Source organism: Oncorhynchus mykiss, chromosome 24 (genome assembly GCF_057628025.1).
Source record: "Oncorhynchus mykiss isolate SJ-2025 chromosome 24, ASM5762802v1, whole genome shotgun sequence".
Classification (NCBI taxonomy): domain Eukaryota; kingdom Metazoa; phylum Chordata; class Actinopteri; order Salmoniformes; family Salmonidae; genus Oncorhynchus; species Oncorhynchus mykiss.
In genome coordinates this window covers 38,895,502-38,920,651 of record NC_143045.1, presented here as the reverse complement: position 1 = coordinate 38,920,651, position 25,150 = coordinate 38,895,502, and the positions used below count along the sequence as shown (strand labels likewise).

Sequence of the window (25,150 nt, the reverse complement as noted above, 5' to 3'; positions counted from 1 at the left end):
TTGACCATGTTCTGTTATAATCTCCACCCGGCACAGCCAGAAGAGGACTTGCCACCCCACATAGCCTGGTTCCTCTCTAGGTTTCTTCCTAGGTTTTGGCCTTTCTAGGGAGTTTTTCCTAGCCACCGTGCTTCTACACCTGCATTGCTTGCTGTTTGGGGTTTTAGGCTGGGTTTCTGTACAGCACTTTGAGATATCAGCTGATGTACGAAGGGCTATATAAATACATTTGATTTGATTTGATTTGATTTGATATAAACACCATGGGACCACGCAGGCGTCATACCGCTCGGGAAGAAGACGCTTCGTTCTCCTAGAGATTAACGTACTTTGGTGCGAAAAGTGCAAATCAATCCCAGAACAACAGCAAAGGACCTTGTGAAGATGCTGGAGGAAACAGGTACGAAAGTATCTATCTCCACACTAAAACGAGTCCTATATCGTTATAACCTGAATGGCCGCTCAGCAAGGAAGAAGCCACTGCTCCAAAACCGCCATAACAATGCCAGACTATGGTTTGCAACTGCACATGGGGACATAGAACAAAACCATCATTATGTTTGGAGGAAAAAGAGGGAGGCTTGCAAATCGAAGAACACCATCCCAACCGTGAAGCACGTTGGTGGCAGCATCATGTTGTGGGGTTTTTTGCTGCAGGAGGGGCTGGTGCACTTCACAAAATAGATGGCATCATGAGGAGAGAAAAATATGTGGATATATTGAAGCAACATCTCAAGACATCAGTCAGGAAGTTAAAGCTTGGTCGCAAGGGGGTCTTCCAAATGGACTGTGACTCCAAGCATACTTCCAAAGTTGTAGCAAAATGGCCTAAGGACAACAAAGTCAAGATATTGGAGTGGCCTTCACAAAGCCCTGACCTCAATGAAATAAAAGCTGAAATAATTAATTTTCTCTACTATCATTCTGACATTTCACATTCGTAAAATAAAGTGGTGATCCTTACTGACCTAAAACTTACTGACCTAAAAGTGAATTTTTACTTGGATTAAATGTCAGGAATTTTGAAAAACTGAGTTTAAATGTATTTGGCTAAGGTGAATGTAATCTTCCGACTTCAACTGTAAGTGAGGCAACGTGCGAAGAGGACTAGACTGTATAGGAAATATAAGAGAGCCAGCGTACCAAGAAGACTAGACACTAAGGGAAATATAAGAGAGGCTCATGGATATTGTGTATCTAATGTATGTTTATGGCTATCGAAACCATTACAGTCAACGTAGTTCTGATATTGGTGCGTACACTCTCTATAGTGGAAAGAAGCAGGATGGGTGAGCAGAGCACCTTCTAAACCCCTCCCTCCTTTGCATGGCCATACCCACAGTGTGGCCCCCAGAGGAATCCCCACACAGGTACGGTGGGTATTTAACCCAGAGCAGAGAGGTAACCTGACCTATGTGGTTCTGTGTGGCGCTGTATTACTCTATACCTTCTACACATCAGGGGAATGAGGCTCTCTCCGTCTCCTGCTCTGGATCCAAGTCTGTCTGATAGTCTGGTTCTACTACATCTAGCTGTGGTGGCTGGTGGGCTCGCCTTGCTCTCGTCTGCCTCTGTCTCTGCCTCTGGGCTGGAGTCTGTCAGATGCAGGCTCCAAGGCACCCCTCGTCCTCCGGCGTTCTCCCAGGACGGGGACTTTGTCATCGGGGGTGTTTTCTCCATCCATTACTATATGCACACTGTGGATCACAGCTACACCAGCATGCCTGAGCCCCTGCAGTGCACAGGGAGGTCAGTGAGCGCAAGAGGGAACAAGGGACAGGACTGTGGCTGTGTGGGTAGACAGATGAATTGTATTTTAAATACAGAGGAACAGTGTGATTAAAGGCCGAGAAACAATGTGTTTAAAGACAGATAAACAGCTTTTTAAAGACAGGTAAACAGTGGTGTGAAAACAGATTACAAGTGTGTTTGTATCTGAGAGTGTAGTTAAAGACTACTGTTACAAAGGATCACATTTTCAAATGCAGGCTTGACTACAATGTACTCAATTACAGACAACAAAAGTGTAGACATATAGACGGTATGGAAAATAATTATAGATATTAGGCTGTTTGCCATGGTAACATTATATAGGCTAGTTTGTGATTCGTCAGGAGGTGCTCACTCACCTATCTTCTATTTACAGTATGGATTCCCGTGAGTTGCGCTTCTCGCGCACCATGGTCTTCGCAGTTGAGGAGATAAACAACAGTTCACACCTGCTACCGGGTGTCACCCTTGGTTATCAAGTGCACGACTCCTGCTCCTCGGTCCCCATGGCCGTGAAAGTGGCCTTCCAGCTGGCTAACGGCCTGGACCCCATGTTTGATACCGGAGAACAGTGCTCGGGGTCGGCTACAGTGACAGCTATCGTGGGCGAGTCTGGCTCCACGCCAACCATCAGCATGTTGCGCATCACCGGCCCTTTCGACATTCCTCAGGTAAACTTGTGGAAATTTATCATTCAGCTTCTTTTAATTTACTGAATTCCTAGTGTATGTCCTCCTCTTTTTCAGGAATGATTTCATCTTTTAATTCACTGTATTCAAACTATATTATGCTCTCTTTCAAGAATATACACTTCTATGAGAAGTTATGTGGAGAAAGGCATTTGAACATAGACTGAGGACAATGAGTCTGGAGAACATCTATAGGCAGTTGAACATAGACCGAGGATTATGAGTCTGGAGACTGAGAACTTTTAGTGTGGAGAACTTCTGTAGGATTTTAAACATGATCTGAGAACTATCTTTCATAGGCTAGGTTGTTAAAGGAGACCAGGGATTGGTGTCACACTTTTGTGTATCCGTTTTCATTCTGGCCTTATGAAAGAAAATTAGTTGGCTTATTATTATTAATGTATCCCTAACATCAAACTACACAGCTAAAGAAAATAGCAGGAAGTAGCTAATACATTAGAGTTGTTTGGCCAACATGATGTTCTTTCTCATGTTTTTGATTGTCTGTTTTTACCTAGGTGAGCCAATCTTCCACCTGTGCGTGTCTGAGTGATAAGAAACAGTATCCAACCTTCTTCAGAACCATCCCCAGTGATCAGTTCCAGGCTGCGGCTCTGGCAAACCTCATCAGGCACTTCGGCTGGACCTGGATTGGGGCGGTCCGTTCTGACTCTGACTACGGTAATAACGGGATGGCTGCTTTCCTAAAGGCAGCACAAGAGGAGGGCATCTGTGTGGAGTATTCTGAAGCCTTCTACCGTACCAACCCACTCAGCAGAGTGCAACGGGTGGCTGACGTGATCCGCAGGTGATCCGTGATTACTGGTGAACTTTTCATTCACACAAATGCAAGACCGTATTTGTATAAAATTCTATTGTTATTAACTTCCCTCTTCTCCCAAAGCTGATCTGTGAGACCAACATGATTTGCATATCTTAAGCATGTCAAAAGTGTTGATGAATACTAATGTTCATGTTCACTTCACTGAGACATTCCTATGAATGACAAACATGACCAGCATATTAAGCATGTGATATAATCATGTTCCCCAGCTCCACAGCCCGGGTGGTGGTGGCATTCGTAGCCTCTGGAGACATGAGAATCCTGCTGAGGGAGATGGAACGCCTGCCCTCTCCGCCCCGCCAGTGGATCGGGAGCGAGTCCTGGGTCACTGACCCAGATATGTTGCGCTTCGGCCTGTGTGCTGGGGCCATCGGATTTGGCATCCAACGCTCTGTCATCCCCGGCCTCAGGGACTTCCTCCTGGACCTCTCCCCAAAGAAGGTGTCCAACTCTCCTCTGCTCACTGAGTTCTGGGAGGGAGCCTTTGGCTGTAGGCTGAGGATAGGTATCTATCTATCCATCCACCCAGCCATCCATCCATCCATCCATCCATCCATCTGTCTATTGAATATTTTATTTACATGTCTGTCTGTCTGTCTATCTGTCTGTCTGTCTGTCTGTCTGTCTGTCTGTCTGTCTGTCTGTCTGTCTGTCTGTCTGTCTGTCTGTCTGTCTGTCTGTCTGTCTGTCTGTCTATCGGTCTGTCTGTCTGTAGGGACCTCATCTACAGGTGTTGGGGTTGAAGAGAAGGTGTGTGATGGCAGTGAGGATATACAGCAGCTACAGACCCCCTACACAGATACATCCCAGCTGCGTGTCACTAACATGGTGTATAAAGCTGTTTATGCCATAGCACACGCCATCCACAGCATCGTTTGTGAAGAGAGAGAAAACTCCACTGTGAACTGTGACAAAAACCTTAATGTGAAGCCAACACAGGTGAATGACAAGTCTATAGTCTAATTTCCTGGTGAATATGTTTGTTTATACTATATGTATGAAGGCCTAGGAGTTCTCATTATACTTTACAACTTCTTCTGAAGTAACACATCTGATAAAAAAGAGTTGAATTAATGTTCTGTTTCTCTCTCCATCTATATTCCCTTCTCTCCATTTCTCTCTTTCCATCTTTCTTCTTCTTGCTCCTTCTCTCATCTCTCTATTCCCCTCTCTCCATCTATATCTCCTTCTCTCATCCCCTCACTAACGTCTCTCTTCCCTTATCTCCATCTCTCTACACCTCTCTCCTTCTCTCTTTTCCCCTCTCACTCTCTCACTTGCACTTCCAACCCCGAGGTCCTGGAGAGATTGAGGAGGGTGAACTTCTCTCGTAACGGGTACCAGGTGTCTTTCGATGCCAACGGGGACCCAGTGGCCACCTATGAGCTGGTCAACTGGCAGACAAGGGAGAGTGGGAAGATGGAGTTTGTGACAGTGGGGCGCTATGATGCGTCCCTGCCTCCTGACCAGAGGCTTGACATGGAGAGGGAAATCACCTGGGTAAAGAACAGTACGCAAGTACCTGTGTCAGTTTGCAGTGAGAGCTGTCCCCCAGGCACTCGTAAGGCTGTACAGAAAGGAAAGCCTGTATGCTGTTATGACTGTATCCTATGTGCAGAGGGAGAGATCAGCAATAACACAGGTAGGACGATAGGAATAGTGGTTTATTCATATTACCAGCACTACAAAGGTAGTGTCTGTCAATCATGTTCCTTTTCTTATTATCTCATGTAAGCAGCACATTAATTCAACATTCTTTATTGTAAACTGACAAAGTGCAGTGTTGTGGGACATGTATTTGTAAAAATATAAAACCTAAATTTATTATTATTAACATTTGATGTCTGTTGTTTTGTCTTGGTCAGATTCTTCAGAATGTCTGATCTGTCCAGAAGAGTACTGGCCCAACGCTGAGAGAGACCGCTGTATCCTTAAGCCTGTGGAGTTCCTGTCCTTCCGCGAGGTCCTCGGAATCATTCTGACTGCCTGCTCTATGGGCGGGTTTTGTCTGGCCATCGCCACGGCAACTGTCTTCTACCGCCACCGAACATCGGCCATCGTCAGGGCCAACAACTCTGAGCTGAGCTTCCTGCTGCTCTTCTCCTTGGCTCTGTGTTTTCTGTGTTCTCTTACTTTCATTGGCCGGCCCTCTGAGTGGTCCTGTATGCTGCGTCACACAGCATTTGGGATCACCTTCGTCCTCTGCATCTCTTGCGTTCTGGGGAAAACAATAGTGGTGTTGATGGCCTTCAGGGCTACACTTCCAGCCAGTAATGTCATGAAATGGTTTGGTCCTCCACAGCAGAGATTGACTGTAGTGTCCTTCACGTTTGTCCAGGCTATGATATGCACTCTGTGGTTGGTCCTGTCCCCTCCCTTCCCCATTAAAAACCTGACTACCTACAAGGAAAAGATCATTCTAGAGTGTGATGTGGGTTCAGCTATTGGTTTCTGGGCTGTGTTGGGCTATATAGGACTCCTGTCTCTTTTGTGCTTTATGCTGGCTTTTCTGGCTCGGAAGCTGCCGGATAACTTCAACGAGGCCAAATTCATCACCTTCAGCATGCTCATATTCTGTGCAGTCTGGATCACCTTTATCCCAGCTTATGTCAGCTCTCCTGGGAAGTTCACTGTAGCTGTGGAGATCTTTGCCATCATCACCTCTAGCTTTGGGTTGTTCTTTCTATTATTTGTTCCTAAATGCTTTATTATTCTGTTCAGGCCGGAGAAGAACACCAAGAAACACCTCATGGAGAAGACATCCAATGATAAACGTTATTAAGAAATGATTGAGGTTAAAAAACATTGTAACAATCAGTTATATGGTTTATCATACAAGACTACTTTGACAGAGATGACCAACAATTTAGCAGCTAATCATTAGTAACATTGTAACTAGTAACATGACACAGGTTCACTTTAGATATACCAATGTTATGAGAGATTGTTAAAATCTAGATTGTTAAAATGATATTACTAATGCCCTCGATAATAGACAGTACTGTGCTGCCTTGTTCACAGATTTATCTAAATTTTTTGACACTGTAGACCATTCGATGCTTTTGGGTAAGCTGTCGTCATTAACACTGGGATTGGATGCCTGTCGTTGGTTTCATGACTATCTAAAGGATAGAAGTCAGGCTGTTAGAGTTGACGGCATCCAGGTAAAAGCCATTGGAGTTGGTTAAAGGGGTCCCACAAGGTTCTATACTTGGTCCATTACTGTTCACTCTCTACATAAACAACATCGGTGATGAGATAAGAAAGTGGCAAATTAATTTAAATGCTGATGACACTGTCATCTACTCTATCGCATCAACAGCTGACAAAGCATTATCACTATTGGAGACACATTTTGAGATATTACAAAGGTATTTATACAGCTGAAACTTGTTTTAAATGCAAAGAATACACATTTTATGATTTCAATAGGTTCAAAAAGTTGGTTGAAAATACACTTGCACTTACGAGCTTAGATGGTTCTCGAATAATCAGGTCTCTGCATATAAATACTTATGGATATGGTTGGATGATGAACTTTCTTTTAAAATGCATATTAACCAGCTTTGTAAACGGCTAGAAATCAAGCTAGGCTACCTCTATAGAAACAGGACATGCTTGTCCTCTACAAATAGAAGACAAATGATGCAAGCTACTCTTATGTCTGTTATATATTATGGGGATATTATTTACATGCATTCAACGGCATCAACACTTAAATAGCTGGGTGCTACTTCTCATTGCGCACTTAGGTTTATTACGGGTGCTAGCTACAGAACTCACCACTGTGTTTTATATCAAATTGTTGGTTGAACTTTGCTGTCTGTGAGACGAGAACACGCTCTCGTGTTTGTCTATAAAGCACTTCTGAAAAGCTACCTTCTAATTTATCATCACTCATCAATATTAGAATTGTATATCCTAAAACCAGGTCTCAAGCATGGATTACACTTGAGGCCCATGTGATTTCCACAGAGTTGGGTATGGCTGCCTTTTCCTAATACTCTCCTTGCCTATGGAATAGCCTGCAGACTAAACTTAAACTTGAGACTCTTGTTCCCCTTGATCATTCTAAATATTTATTGGAGCATTTTTTTATTTTTTAATTGCTTGTAACTGTTTTAGGAAAGACAAGTTCTTGTGCTGTTAGTAGAATAACCTACGTGTAAATTAAATCTGTTTCTGTATGTTTATTGTGTTATCTGTGATAGTTTTGTTTGTCTTGTTTAGTGTTTTAATCATTGTACATAAACTGTATGTGTAAACATGTATACCTAGGGCCCAGCTATAACAGAGACCTTGGTCTCAGGCTGTGTTCCTTGTTGAAATAAAGTGATAAAAAATATATATATATTTAAAAATCAAATTTGACCTGCTAAATGATGTGATTAGCAGTAGCCTACAGAGTGGAATCACTTCCATGTTGTTGGAGAAAAGCTTTATTCCTTATTGAATTGATACAACATTGAAGTGCATGTGTTCAATTAATATTGTAATGCATCATATTATGTATTATAATAATATAATAAACATTTTCATACACAGTTGAAGTCAGAAGTTTACATACAATTAGGTTGGAGTCATTACAACTCGTTTTTTAACAACTCCACACATTTCTTGTTAACAAATGATAGTTTTGGCAAGTCTATTAGGACATCTGCTTTGTGCATGACACAAGTAATATTTCCAACAATTGTTTACAGACAGATTATTTCACTTATAATTCACTGGTTCTTACTTCCAGTGGGTGAGACGTTTACATATACTAAGTTGACTATGCCTTTAAACAGTTTGGAAAATTCTAGATAAATATGTCATGGCTTTAGAAGGTTCTGATAGGCTAATTGACATTATTTAAGTCAATTGGAGGTGTACCTGTGGATGTATTTAAAGGCCTACCTTCAAACTCAGTGCCTCCTTGCTTGACATCATGGGAAAATCAAATGAAATCGGCCAAGACCTCAGAAATAAACTTGTAGACCTCCACAAGTCTGGTTCATCCTTGGGAGCAATTTCCAAATGCCTGAAGTACCACGTTCATCTGTACAAAGAATAGGTTTCAAGTATAAACACCATGGGACCACGCAGGCGTCATACCACTCAGGAAGAAGACGCGTTCTGTCTCCTAGAGACTAGCGTACTTTGGTGCGAAAAGTGCAAATCAATCACAGAACAACAGCAAAGGACCTTGTGAAGATGCTGGAGGAAACAGGTACGAAAGTATCTGTATGCACAGTAAAACGAGTCCTATATCGACATAACCTGAAAGGCCGCTCAGCAAGGAAGAAGCCACAGCTCCAAAATCACCTTAACAATGCCAGACTACGGTTTGCAACTGCATATGGGGACAAAGATCGTGACTATCGTTATGTTTGGAGGAAAAAGGAGGAGGCTTGCAAGCCGAAGAACACCATCCCATCCGTGAAGCACGGGGTGGCAGCATCATGTTGTGTGGTTGCTTTATTGCAGGAGGGACTGGTGCACTTCACAAAATAGATTGCATCATGAGGAGAGAAAATTATGTGGATATATTGAAGCAACATCTCAAGACATCAGTCAGGAAGTTAAAGCTTGGTCGCAAATGGATCTTCCAAATGAACAGTGACCCCAAGCATACTTCCAAAGTTGTGGCAAAAATGGCCTAAGGACAACAAAGTCAAGGTATTGGAGTGGCCATCACATAGCCCAGACCTCAATGCAATAGAACATTTGTGGGCAGAACTGGAAAAGCGTGTGCGAGCGAGGAGGCATACAAACCTGACTCAGTTACACCTGCTCTGTCAGGAGAAATGGGCCAAAATTCACCCAACTTATTGTGGGAAGCTTGTGGAAGACTACCCAAAGCGTTTGACCCAAGATAAACAATTTAAAGGCAATGATACCAAATATTAATTGAGTGTATGTAAACTTCTGACCCACTGGGAATGTGATGAAAGAAATAAAAGCTTTTCACATTCTTAAAATAAAGTGGTGATCCTAACTGACCTAAAACAGGGAATTTTAACTTGGATTAAAAGTCAGCAATTTTGAAAAACAGAGTTTAAATGGATTTGGCTAAGGTGAATGTAAACTTCTGACTTCAACTGTGAGGCAAAGTGTCAAGAGGACTAGACTTAAGGGGAAATACTCTGTAGAGACAGTCTGCCATTAGGATTAAAATTTTGAATACATTCTGTGTAGAGTCAGCGGGACAAGGGGACTAGACAGTAAGGGAAATATAAGAGGCTCATGGTTCATGTGTGAATAATGTATGTTTATGTCTATCTAAACCATTACAGTCAATGTAGTTCTGATACTGGCGCATACACTCTCTATAGCTGAAAGAAGCAGGACCTGACTGGGTGAGCAGAGCAGCCTCTAGCTCCTCCCTCCTTGGCATGGCATTACCCATAGTGTGGCCCCCAGAGGAATCCCCACAGAGGTACGGTGGGTATTTAACCCAGAGAAGAGAGGTAACCTGACCTATGTGGGTCTGTGTGGCGTTGTATTACTCCATACCTTCTACACATCAGGGGAATGAGGCTCTCTCCGGCTCCTGCTCTGGATCCAAGTCTGGCTGGTAGTCTGGTTCTACTATATCTAGCTGTGGTGGCTGGTGGGCTTGCCTTGCTCGCGTCTGCCTCTAGCTCTGCCTCTGGGCTGGAGTCTGTCAGATGCAGGCTCCAAGGCACCCCTCGTCCTCCGGCGTTCTCCCAGGACGGGGACTTTGTCATCGGAGGTGTTTTCTCCATTCATTACTATTTGAACACTTTGGATCACAGCTACACCAGCATGCCTGAGCCCCTGCAGTGCACAGGGAGGTCAGTGAGCGCAAGAGGGAACAGGGGACAGGACTGTGGCTGTGTGGGGAGACAGATAAACTGTGTTTAAAGACATGGAGACAGTGTGTTTAAAGACAGATAAACAGTGTGTTTAAAGACAGATAAATAGTGTATTTAAGGATGATAAACTTTTTTTAAAGAGACAGTCTGTTTAAAGACAGATAAACAGTGTTTTAAAAACAGATAAACAGCGTTTAAAGGCATATTAAAAGTGTGTTTAAAGACAGATTAAAAGTGTAGGTAAAGCCTACTGTTACAAAGGATCACATTTTCAATTGCAGACTAACCTACAGTGTCCTCAATTACAGACAACAAAAGTGTAGTCATATAGACGGTATGGAAAATAATACTAGATATTAGGCTGTTTGCCATGGTAACATTATATAGTCTAGTTCATCATTTATCAGGAGGTGCTCACTGACCTATCTTCTATTTACAGAATGGATTCCCGTGAGTTGCGCTTCTCGCGCGCCATGGTCTTTGCAGTTGAGGAGATAAATAACAGTTCAGACCTTCTACCGGGAATCACGCTTGGTTATCAAGTGCACGACTCCTGCTCCTCGGTCCCCATGGCCGTGAAAGTGGCCTTCCAGCTGGCTAATGGCCTGGACCCCATGTTTGATACCGGAGAACAGTGCTCGGGGTCGACTACCGTGACAGCTATTGTTGGCGAGTCTGCCTCCACGCCAACCATCAGCATGTTGCGCATCATCGGCCCTTTCGGTATTCCTCAGGTAAACTCCAGTGGAAAGAAATCATTCAGCTTAATTTAATTTACTATATTTCTAGTTTATATTCTCCTCTCTTTCAGGAATGAGTTCCACTTTTAATTCTCTGTATTCCAACTGTATTCTCCTCTCTTTCAGGAATATACATTTCTGTCTGAAATGATGTGGAGAAAACCATTTGAACATAGACTGAGGACTATGAGTCTGGAGAACTTCTCTAGGATTTTTAAAATGATCTGAGGACTACCTTTCATAGGCTAGGTTGTTATGGGAGACCAGGGATTAGTGTCACACTTTTGTGTACCTTTTTATTCTGGCACAATGAAAAACAATGAGTTGGCTTATTATTATTAATGTCTCCCTAACATCATTAAAAATAGCTAAATAAAAAAAACAGGAAGTTGCCAATACATTAGAGTTGTGAGGCCGACATTATGTTCTTTCTCATGTTTTCGACTGTCTGTTTTTAACTAGGTGAGCCACTTTTCCACCTGTGCGTGTCTGAGTGATAAGAAACAGTATCCAACCTTCTTCAGAACCATCCCCAGTGATCAGTTCCAGGCTGCCGCTCTGGCCCACCTCATCAGGCACTTCGGCTGGACCTGGATTGGGGCGGTCCGTTCCGACTCTGACTATGGTAACAACGGGATGGCTGCTTTCCTGCAGGCAGCACAAGAGGAGGGTATCTGTGTGGAGTATTCTGAAGCCTTCTCCCGTACCAACCCACTCAGCAGAGTGCAACGGGTGGCTGACGTGATCCGCAGGTGATCCGTGATTACTGGTGAACTTTTCATTCACACAAATGCAAGACCATATTTTTTTTTAAAAATACTATTGTTATTAATTTCTCTCTTTTCCCAACGCTGATCTGTGAGACCTACATAATTTGCATATCTTAAGAATGTCAAAAGTGTTGATTAATACAAATGTTCATGTTCACTTCACTGAGACATTCCAGTAAATGACAAACATGACCAGCATATTAAGCATGTGATATAATCATGTTCCCCAGCTCCACAGCCCGGGTGGTGGTTGCATTTGTATCTTCTGGGGACATGAGGATCCTGCTGGAGGAGATGGAACGCCTGCCCTCTCCGCCCCGCCAGTGGATCGGGAGCGAGACCTGGGTCACTGACCCAGATATGCTGCGCTTCAGACTGTTTGCCGGGGCCATCGGATTTGGCATCCAACGCTCTGTCATCCCCGGCCTCAGGGACTTCCTCCTGGACCTCTCCCCACAGAAGGTGTCCAACTCTACCCTGCTCACTGAGTTCTGGGAGGGAGCCTTTGGCTGTAGGATGAGGACAGGTATCTATCTATCTATCTATCTATATATCTATCTATCCATCCATCCATCCATCCACCAATCTTTCTGTCCATCGATCTATTTACATGTGTCTGTCTGTCTGTCTGTCTGTCTGTCTGTCTGTCTGTCTGTCTGTCTGTCTGTCTGTCTGTCTGTCTGTCTGTCTGTCTGTCTGTCTGTAGGGACCTCTACAGGTGTTGGGGTTGAAGAGAAGGTGTGTGATGGCAGTGAGGATATACAGCAGCTACAGACCCCCTACACAGATACATCCCAGCTGCGTGTCACTAACATGGTGTATAAAGCTGTTTATGCCATAGCACACGCCATCCACAGCATCGTTTGTGAAGAGAGAGAAAACTCCACTGTGAACTGTAACAAAAACCTTAATGTGAAGCCAACACAGGTGAAAAACAAGTCTGTAGTATAATTTCCTGATAAATATGTTTATATAGACTACATGTATGAAGGCCTAGGAGTCCTCATTATACTTCACAACTTCTTCTGAAGTAACACATCTGATAAATTTCATTTGAATTAATGTTCTGTTTCTCTCTCCATCTATATTCCCTTCTCTCCATTTCTCTCTTTCCATCTTTCTTCCCCTTTCTCCATCTCTCATCTCTCTCTTCCCCTCTGTCCATTTTTCTCACCATTTCTCTTCCACTCACTCATCTATCTCTTCCCTTATCTCCATCTCCCTTCCCCTCTCTCCTTCTCTCTCATCCCTTCTATCATCTCTCTCATCCCTTCTCTCATCTCTCTCATCCCTTCTCTCATCTCTCTCTTCCCTTATCTCCATCTCTCATCTCTCTCTTCCCCTCTGTCCATCTATCTCACCATTTCTCTTCCACTCACTCATCTATCTCTTCCCTTATCTCCATCTCCCTTACCCTCTCTCCTTCTCTCTCATCCCTTCTCTCATCTCTCTCTTCCCTTATCTCCATCTCTCTTCATCTTTCTCCTTCTCTCTCGTCCCATCTCTCTCTCTCTCTCTTCCCCGTCAAACCCCCAGGTCCTGGAGAGATTGAGGAGGGTGAACTTCTCTCGTAACGGGTACCAGGTGTCTTTCGATGCCAACGGGGACCCAGTGGCCACCTATGAGCTGGTCAACTGGCAGATACGGGAAAGTGGGAAGATGGAGTTTGTGACAGTGGGGCGCTATGATGCGTCCCTGCCTCCTGACCAGAGGTTTGACATGGAGAGGGAAATCACCTGGGTAAAGAACAGTACCCAAGTACCTGTGTCAGTGTGCAGTGAGAGCTGTCCCCCAGGGACTCGTAAGGCTGTACAGAAAGGAAAGCCCGTATGCTGTTATGACTGTATCCAATGTGCAGAGGGAGAGATCAGTAATAACACAGGTAGGACTATAGGAATAGTTGGCAAAAATTGTGTAGTAATTTCTATCACAGTTTACTAAGTAGTGGTTTATTCATATTACCAGCACTACAAAGGTAGTGTCTGTCGATCATGTTCCTATTCTTGTTATCTATATAGACTTGCTTCTACTGTATTATTGACTGTATGTTTGTTTTACTCCATATGTAAGTCTGTGTTGTTGTCTGTGTCGAACTGCTTTGCTTTATCTTGGACAGGTCTCAGTTGTAAATGAGAACTTGTTCTCAACTTGACTATCTGTTTAAATTAAGGTGAAATAAAAAAATTAAAAAATGAATCAAAATCTCATGTAAGCTGCACATTAATTCAACATTCTTTATTGTAAACTCACAAAGTGCAGCATTGTGGGACATGTATTTGTAAATAAATAAAACCTGAATCTATTATTATTAACATTTGATGTCTGTTGTTTTGTCCTGTTCAGATTCTTCAGACTGTCTGATCTGTCCCGAGGAGTACTGGCCCAACGCTGAGAGAGACCTCTGTATCCTTAAGCCTGTGGAGTTCCTGTCCTTCCATGAGGTCCTCGGAATCATCCTGACCGCCTGCTCTGTGGTCGGGGCATGTCTGGCCATCGCCACGACAACCGTTTTCTACCGACACCGAACTTCGGCAATCGTCAGGGCCAACAACTCTGAGCTGAGCTACCTGCTGCTGTTCTCCTTGACTCTGTGTTTTCTGTGTTCTCTTACTTTCATTGGCCGGCCCTCTGAATGGTCCTGTATGCTGCGTCACACAGCGTTTGGGATCACCTTCGTCCTCTGCATCTCTTGTGTTCTGGGGAAAACAATAGTGGTGTTGATGGCCTTCAGGGCTACACTTCCAGCCAGTAATGTCATGAAATGGTTTGGTCCTCCACAGCAGAGATTAACCGTAGTGTCCTTCACGTTTGTCCAGGCTTTGATATGCACTCTGTGGTTGGTCCTGTCCCCCCCCTTCCCCATCAAAAACCTCACTACCTACAAGGAAAAGATCATTCTAGAGTGTGATGTAGGTTCAGCTATTGGTTTCTGGGGTGTGTTGGGCTATATAGGACTCCTGTCTCTCTTGTGCTTTGTGCTGGCTTTTCTGGCTCGAAAGCTGCCTGATAACTTCAATGAGGCCAAATTCATCACCTTCAGCATGCTCATATTCTGTGCAGTCTGGATCACCTTTATCCCAGCTTATGTCAGCTCTCCTGGGAAGTTGACTGTAGCTGTCGAGATCTTTGCCATCATCACCTCTAGCTTTGGGTTGTTCTTTCTATTATTTGTTCCTAAATGCTTTATTATTCTGTTCAGGCCGGAGAAGAACACCAAGAAACACCTTATGGAGAAGACATCCAATGATAAACGTTATTAAGAAATGATTGAGGTTAAAAAACATTGTAACAATCAGTTATATGGTTTATTATACAGTTTGGTAGGACTACTCTGACAGAGATGACCAACAATTTAGCAGATAATCATTGGTAAAATTGTAACTAGTAACATTACACAGGTTCACATTAGATATTCCAATGTTATGAGAGATTGTTAAAATCTAGAGTGTTAAAATCTAATTTGACCTGCTAAATGATGTGATTAGCAGTAGCCTACAGAGTGGAACCACTTCCATGTTGTTGGAGAAAAGCTGTAAAAAAAAAAGCTTTATTCTTATATGAATTGATAGAACCTTGAAGTGCATGTGTTCAATTGCTATTGTAATTCGTCATATTATGTATTATAATAATATAATAAACATTTTCATATACAGTTGAAATTGGAAGTTGGAGTCATTAAAACGTGTTTTTCAACAACACTACAGATTTCTTGTTAACAAATTATTGCTTTAGCAAGTCTGCTAGGACATCTACTTTGTGCATGACACAAGTCATTTTTCCAACATTTGTTTACAGACAGATTACTTCACTTATAATTCACACTTCCAGTGTGTGAGAAGTGTACATACACTAAGTTCACTGTGCCTTTAAATAGTGTCATGACGTTGCCCTCTTTGGACTCAGCTAGCACCATGCCCTTAATTCTGCACCACCCCCCCCCCCCCCACCCCCCCCCCCCCCCCACCCCTCTCTCTCTCTCCTACACCCATGCTGCTGTGGTCAGAGAGGTCGTAAATTCCTGGAGGAGATTCTTCCTCATTGCCAGACAGTGTAGAGAGAGAGTGAGTTTCATACAGAGAACAAAGCTCTGTATGAGAGCACAGAGCTGGAGAACCGAACAATATTCATGTTCTGGAGAATGTATAAAAGATCAGTGAAGTAATTAGCTACGAACTGGTCCGTTTGGTACAATTTTGTGAAACCCATGAGAGACAATACAGCCACTTTACCATAACCCTGTTTATAAAAGAGTCTCAGTTATGAGGCTTACATGTAATTGTTGTATAAAATTAATGAGTAAAGATAAAACTACTGGTGAAATTATGTAATGTGATTTTAGACTGTTTAATGAATGAAACTCCAATTCCCTTTGGAGTTGAACTAAATCAGAGGCCCGCCCATGAGTGCAGACATTGAGGACTGCCCCTTTTTATGTTCCGAATAAAACCCCCACCTGAGTTTTCCCACTTCTGATCAGCTTCCCTCGAGAACCACGAGAGGGCTAAGGTTGTAGACCTGTACCTCATCAGGGAGGGAGTTAAGGTTTGAGTAGATTACTGAATCTTTGAACCATACCACGTGGTTAACCTCTTAGACTATCGATACCAACAGAATAAGAACAAATCTTTGATACTAATTGGTAATCTGCAGCTAGGAATTCGCTATCATTGAACGCGACGACGACAAACCGCCGAAACATCTATTCTATAATGACATTGCTGAATGTTACACTGAACTATCAATTCCAAACACGGCAGAGAGAGAGAGAGAGAGAGGGCGGACAAACTCTCCAACAGAAACAACCTTTTCAACAGAGAACCCGACGACACACTGAGCGTAAATTAATATATTGATTGCAATTGTTCCTGAATGAGTGAGCGTTCATGTGCAAAAGATTAGCATTTCAAATAATTATCAACTTGTAGTGTCTCATCTCAGTTGACCCCCACTTCCCTTTGTGTCCACCAAGCCGCGATACCGGTTTATACCACTAGGGAAACTCCGTTATCATTTCCTTGTAACTATCTACTGTTTGTTTATGCATTTCTGTCAATTCCTTAGTTAGTAAATAAAGGATTTAAGACCATTGATGTATGGATGACTCATAGTGAAGACTGGGTTCGTGCAGATAACCAACAAAATTAAAATTACGACGTTTGGAATGAGGTAAAGAATAATTCATTAATTCAAAGACTAATTGATGATATATTAAAATATCTGAAAGCTGTATTAAGAAAAATCTGACTTTGTAATCTGAATGCCTTGTTAATACTTCAGGTTTTATTTTATTTATCCATTATTTTACCAGGTAAGTTGACTGAGAACACGTTCTCATTTGCAGCAACGACCTGGGGAATAGTTACAGAGGAGAGGAGGGGGGATGAATGAGCAAATTGTAAACTGGGGATTATTAGGTGACCGTGATGGTGTGAGGGACAGATTGGGAATTTAGCCAGGACACCGGGGTTAACACCCCTACTCTCACGATAAGTGCCATGGGATCTTTAATGACCTCAGAAAGTCAGGACACCCGTTTAACGTCCCATCTGAAAAAAGGCACCCTACACAGGGCAGTGTCCCCAATCACTGCCCTGGGGCATGGGGATATATATTTTTTAGACCAGAGGAAAGAGTGCCACCTATTGGCCCTTCAGATAAAAAAAACGTGTAGACCTCTACAAGTCTGGTTCATCCTTGGGAGCAATTTCCAAACTCCTAAAGGTACCACGTTCATCTGTACAAACAATAGTACGGAAGTATAAACACCATGGGACCGCGCAAGCATCATACCGCTCAGGAAGAAGACACCTTCTGTCTCCTAGAGATTAGCGTGCTTTGGTGCGAAAAGTGCAAATCAATCCCAGAACAACAGCAAAGGTCCTTGTGAAGATGCTGGAGGAAACAGGTATAAAAGTATCTGTATCCACAGTAAAACGAGTCCTATATCGACATAACCTGAAAGACCGCCATAAAACTGCACATGCGGAAAAGGACGAGGCTTGCAAGCCGAAGAACACCATCCCAACCATGAAGCACGTTGATGGCAGCATCATGTTGTGGGGTTGCTTCGCTACAGGAGGGACTGGTCCACTTCACAAAATAGATGGCATCATGAGAAGAGAATTATGTGGATATATTGAAGCAACATCTCAAGACATCAGTTAAAGCTTGGTTGCAAATGGGTCTTCCAAATGGACAGTGACACCAAGCATACTTCCAAAGTTGTGGCTAAATTGGCTTAAGGACAACAAAGTCAAGGTATTGGAGTGGCCATCACAAAGCCCTGACCTCAATCCTACAGAAAATGTGTGGGCAGAACTTAAACAGCGTGTGCGAGCAAGGAGGCCGACAAACCTGACTCAGTTACACCAGCTCTGTCAGGAGGAATGGGGCAAAATTCACCCAACTTATTGTGGGAAGCTTGTGGAAGGCTACTCAAAACGTTTGACCCAAGTTAAACAAAATAAACACAATGACACAAAGTATTAATTGAGTGTATGTAAACTTCTGACCCACTGGGAATGTGATGAAAGAAATAAAAAATGAAATAAATCATTTTCTCTACTATTATTCAGACTTTTCACATTTGTAAAATAAAGTGGTGAGCCTAACTGACTTAAGACAGGGAATTTTTACTTCATTAAAAGTCAGGAATTTTGAAACACTGAGTTTAAATGGATTTGGCTAAGGTGAATGTAAACTTCTGACTTCAATTGGGAGGCAACGTTTCAAGAGGACTCGACTGTAGGGGAACAATAAGAGAGGAAGCGTACCAAGTGGACTAGACTTTAGAAAAAATACTGTGTAGTGCCAGCGTGCCCGGAGGACTAGACAGTAGGGGAAATACTCTGTAGAACCAGAATACCATGAGGACTAGGCTGTAGAGGAAATATACGTGTGGAACAAGCCAAGAGGACTAGGCTGTAGGAGAAATACGTTGAAGAGCCAGCATGCCAAGAGGACTAGACTGTTGGGAATATACTGGGTAGAGTCAGCGTGCAAAGAGGATTACACTGTAGAGGAAATATAATTGAGGCAAAATGCCAAATGGACTAGACTTTAGCAGAAATTCTTTGAAGAGCCAAAGTGCCTGGAGGACTAGACTGTTGGGTAAATACTGTGTAGAGCCAGCGTACCAAGAGGACCAGACTGTAAAGGACATATAAGTAAGGCAAAGTGACAAATGATCTAAACTGTAGGGGAAATATCGTGTAGAGCCAGCGTGCCAAGCGAACTAGACTCTAGAGGAATAACTGTATAGAACCAGCATACCAAGAAGACAGTTGAGGAAATACTGTGCAGAGCCAGCATTCCAAGAGGACTAGACAGTAAGGGAAATATTATTTTTATTTTTTTAACCTTTATTTAACCAGGAAGGGCTCATTGAGATTTAAAATCTATTTTTCAAGAGTGTCCTGGCAAAGATAGGCAGCACCAAGTTATTACAAAAATTACAAACAAACAACATGAAAAACTACAAATAATCTAGGTATAACCATAGAATTCACAATATAAGAGAGGCTCATGGATATTGTGTGTCTAACGTATGTTTATGTCTATCTAAACCATTACAGTCAATGTAGTTCTGATGCTGGTGCATATTCTCTCTATAGATGAAAGAAGCAGGATGGGTGAGCAGAGCACCTTCTAACCCCTCCCTCCTCGGCATGGCCATACCCACAGTGTGGCTCCCAGAGGAATCCCCACAGAGGTACGGTGGGTATTTAACCCAGAGTAGAGAGGTAACCTGACCTATGTGGTTCTGTGTGGCGCTGTATTACTCCATACCTTCTACACATCAGGGGAATGAGGCTCTCTCCGGCTCCTGCTCTAGATCCAAGTCTGGCTGGTAGTCTGGTTCTACTACATCTAGCTGTGGTGGCTGGTGGGCTTGCCTTGCTCGCGTCTGCCTCTAGCTCTGCCTCTGGGCTGGAGTCTGTCAGATGCAGGCTCCAAGGCACCCCTCGTCCTCCGGTGTTCTCCCAGGACGGGGACTTTGTCATCGGGGGTGTTTTCTCCATGCACTACTACATGCACACTGTGGATCACAGCTACACCAGCCTGCCTGAGCCCCTGCAGTGCACAGGGAGGTCAGTGAGCGCAAGAGGGAACAGGGGACAGGACTGTGGCTGTGTGGGTAGACAGATAAATTGTGTTTTAAAGACAGAGGAACAGTGTGTTTAATGCCCGGCAAACAGTGTGTTTAAAGTCCGATAAACAGTGTGTTAATGACCGAGAATCAATGTGTTGAAATACCGATAAACAGTTTGTTTACAGACAGAGATACAGTGTGTTAATGCCAGATAAACAGTGTGTTTAAAGAAAGATAAACACTGTTTAAAGACAGAGATACAGTGCGCTTGAAGACAGATAAACAGTGTGTTTAAAGACAGAGATACAGTGCGCTTGAAGACAGATAAACAGCGTGTTAATGACAGAGAAACAATGTGTTTAAGGAAATAATAACAATGTGTTTAATGACAGATAAACACTGTTTAAAGACAGAGATACACTGTTTAAAGACAGAGATACAGTGCGCTTGAAGACAGATAAACAGTGTGTTTAAAGACAGAGATACAGTGCGCTTGAAGACAGATAAACAGCGTGTTAATGACAGAGAAACAATGTGTTTAAGGAAAGATAAACAATGTGTTTAAGGAAAGATAAACAGTGTGTTTAATGACAGATAAACAATGTGTTTAAGGAAATAATAACAATGTGTTTAATGACAGATAAACACTGTTTAAAGACAGATAAACAGTGTTTTTAAAGACCATAATCAGTGTGTTTGTATCTGAGAGTGTAGTTAAAGCCTCCTGTTACAAAGGATCAAATTTTCAATTGCAGACTAACCTACAGTGTCCTCAATTACAGACAACAAAAGTGTAGTCATATAGACGGTGTGGAAAATAATACTAGATATTAGGTTGTTTGCCATGGTAACATTCTATAGGCTAGTTCATCATTTATCAGGAGGTGCTCACTGACCCATCTTCTATTTACAGTATGGATTCCCGTGAGTTGCGCTTCTCACGCGCCATGGTCTTCGCAGTTGAGGAGATAAACAACAGTTCCTACCTTCTACCAGGTGTCACACTTGGTTATCAAGTGCACGACTCATGCAACTCGGTCCCCATGGCCGTAAAAGTTGCCTTCCAGCTGGCTAACGGCCTGGACCCCATGTTTGATACCGGAGAAGAGTGCTCGGGGTCTTCTACAGTGACAGCTATCGTGGGCGAGTCTGCCTCCTCGCCAACCATCAGCATGTTGCGCATCATCAGCCCTTTCGGCATTCCTCAGGTAAACTCCTGTGGAAAGAAATCATTCAGCTTCTTTTAATTTAATGAAGTTTATTCTCCTCTCTTTCAGGAATGAGTTCACCTTTTAAATTACCGTATTTCAACCGTATTCTCCTCTCTTTCAGGAATATAAATTTCTGCGTGAAATTATGTGCAGAAAGGCATTTTAACATAGACTGAGGAATACGAGTCTGGAGAACTTCTGTAGTCATTAAAACATGATCTGAGGACTATATTTCATAGGCTCAGTTTTTATGGGAGGCAAGGGAATGGTGTCACACTTTTGTGTATCCTTACCATTCTGACCCAATGAAAAACAAATAAAAATACTAAATAAAAAAAACAGGAAGTTGCCAATACATTAGTTGTTAGGCCGACATTATGTTCTTTCTCATGTTTTCGACTGTCTGTTTTTACCAAGGTGAGCCACTATTCCACCTGTGCTTGTCTGAGTGATAAGAAACAGTATCCAACCTTCTTCAGAACCATCCCCAGTGATCAGTTCCAGGCTGCCGCTCTGGCCCACCTCATCAGGCACTTCGGCTGGACCTGGATTGGGGCGGTCCGTTCCGACTCTGACTACGGTAATAACGGGATGGCGGCTTTCCTTCAGGCAGCACAAAAGGAAGGCATCTGTGTAGAGTATTCTGAAGCCTTCTCCCTTACCAACCCACTCAGCAGAGTGCAACGGGTGGCCGACGTGATCCGCAGGTGATGCATGATTACTAGTGAACTTTTCATTCATACAAATGCAAGACCATATTTATAAAACATACTATTGTTATTTCTCTCTTTTCCCGAAGCTGATCTGTGAGACCAACATGATTTGGATACAGTATCTTATGAATATCAAAAGTGTTGATGAATACTAATGTTCATGTTCACTTCACTGAGACATTCCAATGAATGACAAACATGACCAGCATAATAAGCATATGATATAATCATGTTTCCCAGCTCCACAGCCCGGGTGGTGGTTGCATTCGTATCCGCTTGGGACATGAGAATCCTGCTGAGGGAGATGGAACGCCTGCCCTCTCCGCCCCGCCAGTGGATCGGGAGTGAGTCCTGGGTCACTGACCCAGATTTGCTGCGTTTCGGCCTGTGTGCCGGGGCCATCGGATTTGGCATCCAACGCTCTGTCATCCCCGGCCTCAGGGACTTCCTCCTGGACCTCTCCCCACAGAAGGTGTCCAACTCTCCCCTGCTCACTGAGTTCTGGGAGGGAGCCTTTGGCTGTAGGCTGGGTATAGGTATCTATCTATCTATCTATCTATCTATCTATCTATCTATCTATCTATCTATATATCTATCTATCTATCTATCTATCTATCTATCTATCTATCTGTCTGTCTGTCTGTCTGTCTGTCTGTCTGTCTGTCTGTCTGTCTGTCGGTCGGTCGGTCTCTTGGTCTCTTGGTCTCTTGGTCTCTTTGTCTCTTTGTCTCTTGGTCTCTTGGTCTCTTGGTCTCTTGGTATCTCTCTATGTCTGTCTATAGGGACCTCTACAGGTGTTGGGGTTGAAGAGAAGGTGTGTGATGGCAGTGAGGATATACAGCAGCTACAGACCCCCTACACAGATACATCCCAGCTGCGTGTCACTAACATGGTGTATAAAGCTGTTTATGCCATAGCACACGCCATCCACAGCATCGTTTGTGAAGAGAGAGAAAACTCCACTGTGAACTGTGACAAAAACCTTAATGTGAAGCCAACACAGGTGAGTGACAAGTCTATAGTCTAATTTCCTGATAAATATGTTTATATAGACAACATGTATGAAGGCCTAGGAGTTCTCATTATACTTTACAACTTCTTCTGAAGTAACACATCTGATTAAAATGAGTTGAATGTTGAATGTTTCTCTCTCCATCTTTCTTTCCCTTTCTCCATCTCTCATCTCTCTCTTCCCCTCTGTCCATCTATCTCTCCATCTCTCATCCCTTCTCTCATCTCTCTCTTCCCTTATCTCCATCGCTCTTCACCTCTCTCCTTTTCTCTCGTCCTCTCTCTCTCTCTACCTTGCCCTTCCAACCACAGGTCCTGGAGAGATTGAGGAGGGTGAACTTCTCTCGTAACGGGTACCAGGTGTCTTTCGATGCCAACGGGGACCCAGTGGCCACCTATGAGCTGGTCAACTGGCAGAGACGGAAGAGTGGGAAGATTGAGTTTGTGACAGTGGGGCGCTATGATGCGTCCCTGCCTCCTGACCAGAGGCTTGACATTGAGAGGGAAATCACCTGGGTAAAGAACAGTACACAAGTACCTGTGTCAGTGTGCAGTCAGAGCTGTCCCCCAGGCACTCGTAAGGCTATACAGAAAGGAAAGCCTGTATGCTGTTATGACTGTATCCAATGTGCAGAGGGAGAGATCAGTAATAACACAGGTAGGACTATAGGAACAGTTGTGTAGTAATTTCTATCACAGTTTACTAAGTAGTGGTTTATTCATATTACCAGCACTACAAAGGTAGTGTCTGTCAATCATGTTCCTGTTCTTATTATCTCATGTAAGCTGCACATTAATTCAACATTCTTTATTGTAAACTGACAAAGTGCAGCATTGTGGGACATGTATTTGTAAATAAATAAAACCTGAATCTATTATTATTATTAACATTTGATGTCTGTTGTTTTGTCCTGGTCAGATTCTTCAGACTGTCTGATCTGTCCCGAGGAGTACTGGCCCAACGCTGAGAGAGACCGCTGTATCCTTAAGTCTGTAGAGTTCCTGTCCTTCCACGAGGTCCTTGGAATCATCCTGACCGCCTGCTCTGTGGGCGGGGCTTGTCTGGCCATCGCCACGGCAACTGTCTTTTACCGACACCGAACGTCTGCCATCGTCAGGGCCAACAACTCTGAGCTGAGCTTCCTGCTGCTCTTCTCCTTGGCTCTGTGTTTTCTGTGTTCTCTTACTTTCATTGGCCGGCCCTCTGAATGGTCCTGTATGCTGCGTCACACAGCGTTTGGGATCACCTTCGTCCTCTGCATCTCTTGTGTTCTGGGGAAAACAATAGTGGTGTTGATGGCCTTCAGGGCTACGCTTCCAGCCAGTAATGTCATGAAATGGTTTGGTCCTCCACAGCAGAGATTGACTGTAGTGTCATTCACGTTTGTCCAGGCTTTGATATGCACTCTGTGGTTGGTCCTGTCCCCTCCCTTCCCCATTAAAAATCTCACTACCTACAAGGAAAAGATCATTCTAGAGTGTGATGTGGGTTCAGCTATTGGTTTCTGGGCTGTGTTGGGCTATATAGGACTACTGTCTCTCTTGTGCTTTGTGCTGGCTTTTCTGGCTCGGAAGCTGCCTGATAACTTCAATGAGGCCAAATTCATCACCTTCAGCATGCTCATATTCTGTGCAGTCTGGATCACCTTTATCCCAGCTTATGTCAGCTCTCCTGGGAAGTTGACTGTAGCTGTGGAGATCTTTGCCATCATCACCTCTAGCTTTGGGTTGTTCTTTCTATTATTTGTTCCTAAATGCTTTACTATTCTGTTCAGGCCAGAGAAGAATACCAAGAAACACCTTAGGGATAAGACATCCAATGATATACGTTATTAAATAATGATTGAGTGGAAAAAACATTGTAACGTTCAGTTATATGGTTTATCATACAGTTAGGTAGGACTACTTTGACAGAGATGAACAACAATTTAGCACATAATCATTGGTAACATTGTAAATATTAACATGACAGGTTCACATTAGATATTCCAATGTTATGAGAGATTGTTCAAATCTAGAGTGTTAAAATCTAATTTGACAATGCAAAATGATGTGATTAGCAGTAGCCTACAGAGTGGAACCACTTCCATGTTGTTGGAGAAAAGCTTTATTCCTATATGAATTGGTATAACATTGAAGTGCATGTGTTCAATTGATATTGTATTTCATCATATTATGTATTATAATAATATAATAAACATTTTCATACACAGTTGAAGTCGGAAGTTTACATACACTTAGGTTGGAGTCATTACAACTCCACAATTTTCTTGTTAACAAATGTAACTATTTTAGGACGTCTACTTTGTACATGACGCAGGTCATTTTTCCAACAGTTGTTTACAGACTGATTATTTCACTTATAATTCACTGTTTCACACTTCAAGTCGGTGAGAAGATAACAAACTAAGTTGACTGTGCCTTTAAACGGCATGGAAAATACCAGAAATACATGCCATGTCTTTAGAAGCTTCTGATAGGCTCATTGA

At 43.0% G+C, this 25,150-nt stretch overlaps 3 protein-coding genes across 9 annotated transcripts; all 3 read left to right on the top strand.

Moving 5' to 3' along the window:
• Nucleotides 1–384: 384 nt before the first annotated feature.
• Nucleotides 385–6,085, top strand: LOC110503480 (extracellular calcium-sensing receptor-like). 4 transcript variants are annotated; one of them, XM_090219159.1, is made up of 8 exons: nucleotides 385–465; nucleotides 1,646–1,749; nucleotides 2,147–2,441; nucleotides 2,978–3,267; nucleotides 3,513–3,808; nucleotides 4,034–4,242; nucleotides 4,600–4,945; nucleotides 5,169–6,085. In XM_090219159.1, exons 1-8 carry the CDS (start codon nucleotides 385–387, stop codon nucleotides 6,083–6,085), a joined length of 2,538 nt encoding a protein of 845 aa, XP_090075285.1. The 4 variants fall into 4 exon arrangements, with proteins under 4 accessions (XP_090075285.1, XP_090075284.1, XP_090075286.1 ...); XM_090219158.1 differs by lacking the exon at nucleotides 385–465 and having other exon boundaries at nucleotides 1,466–1,749; nucleotides 3,513–3,793; XM_090219160.1 differs by lacking the exons at nucleotides 385–465; nucleotides 1,646–1,749 and having other exon boundaries at nucleotides 2,166–2,441; nucleotides 3,513–3,790; nucleotides 4,019–4,242.
• A 2,414-nt stretch (nucleotides 6,086–8,499) lies between these two features.
• LOC110503479 (extracellular calcium-sensing receptor-like) lies at nucleotides 8,500–15,065 on the top strand. Of its 4 annotated transcripts, XM_090218952.1 has the most exons (8): nucleotides 8,500–8,580; nucleotides 10,000–10,103; nucleotides 10,564–10,858; nucleotides 11,327–11,616; nucleotides 11,865–12,160; nucleotides 12,353–12,561; nucleotides 13,171–13,516; nucleotides 13,978–15,065. In XM_090218952.1, exons 1-8 carry the CDS (start codon nucleotides 8,500–8,502, stop codon nucleotides 14,892–14,894), a joined length of 2,538 nt encoding a protein of 845 aa, XP_090075078.1. In that variant the 3' UTR covers nucleotides 14,895–15,065. The 4 variants fall into 4 exon arrangements, with proteins under 4 accessions (XP_090075078.1, XP_021437489.3, XP_090075080.1 ...); XM_021581814.3 differs by lacking the exon at nucleotides 8,500–8,580 and having other exon boundaries at nucleotides 9,820–10,103; nucleotides 11,865–12,145; XM_090218954.1 differs by lacking the exons at nucleotides 8,500–8,580; nucleotides 10,000–10,103 and having other exon boundaries at nucleotides 10,583–10,858; nucleotides 11,865–12,145; nucleotides 12,341–12,561.
• Nucleotides 15,066–19,440: 4,375 nt separating this feature from the next.
• Nucleotides 19,441–24,497, top strand: LOC110503478 (extracellular calcium-sensing receptor-like). The gene is made up of 6 exons (XM_090219073.1): nucleotides 19,441–19,724; nucleotides 20,640–20,934; nucleotides 21,355–21,644; nucleotides 21,891–22,653; nucleotides 22,974–23,319; nucleotides 23,581–24,497. Exons 1-6 carry the CDS (start codon nucleotides 19,441–19,443, stop codon nucleotides 24,495–24,497), a joined length of 2,895 nt encoding a protein of 964 aa, XP_090075199.1.
• The last annotated feature ends 653 nt before the right edge of the window (nucleotides 24,498–25,150 follow it).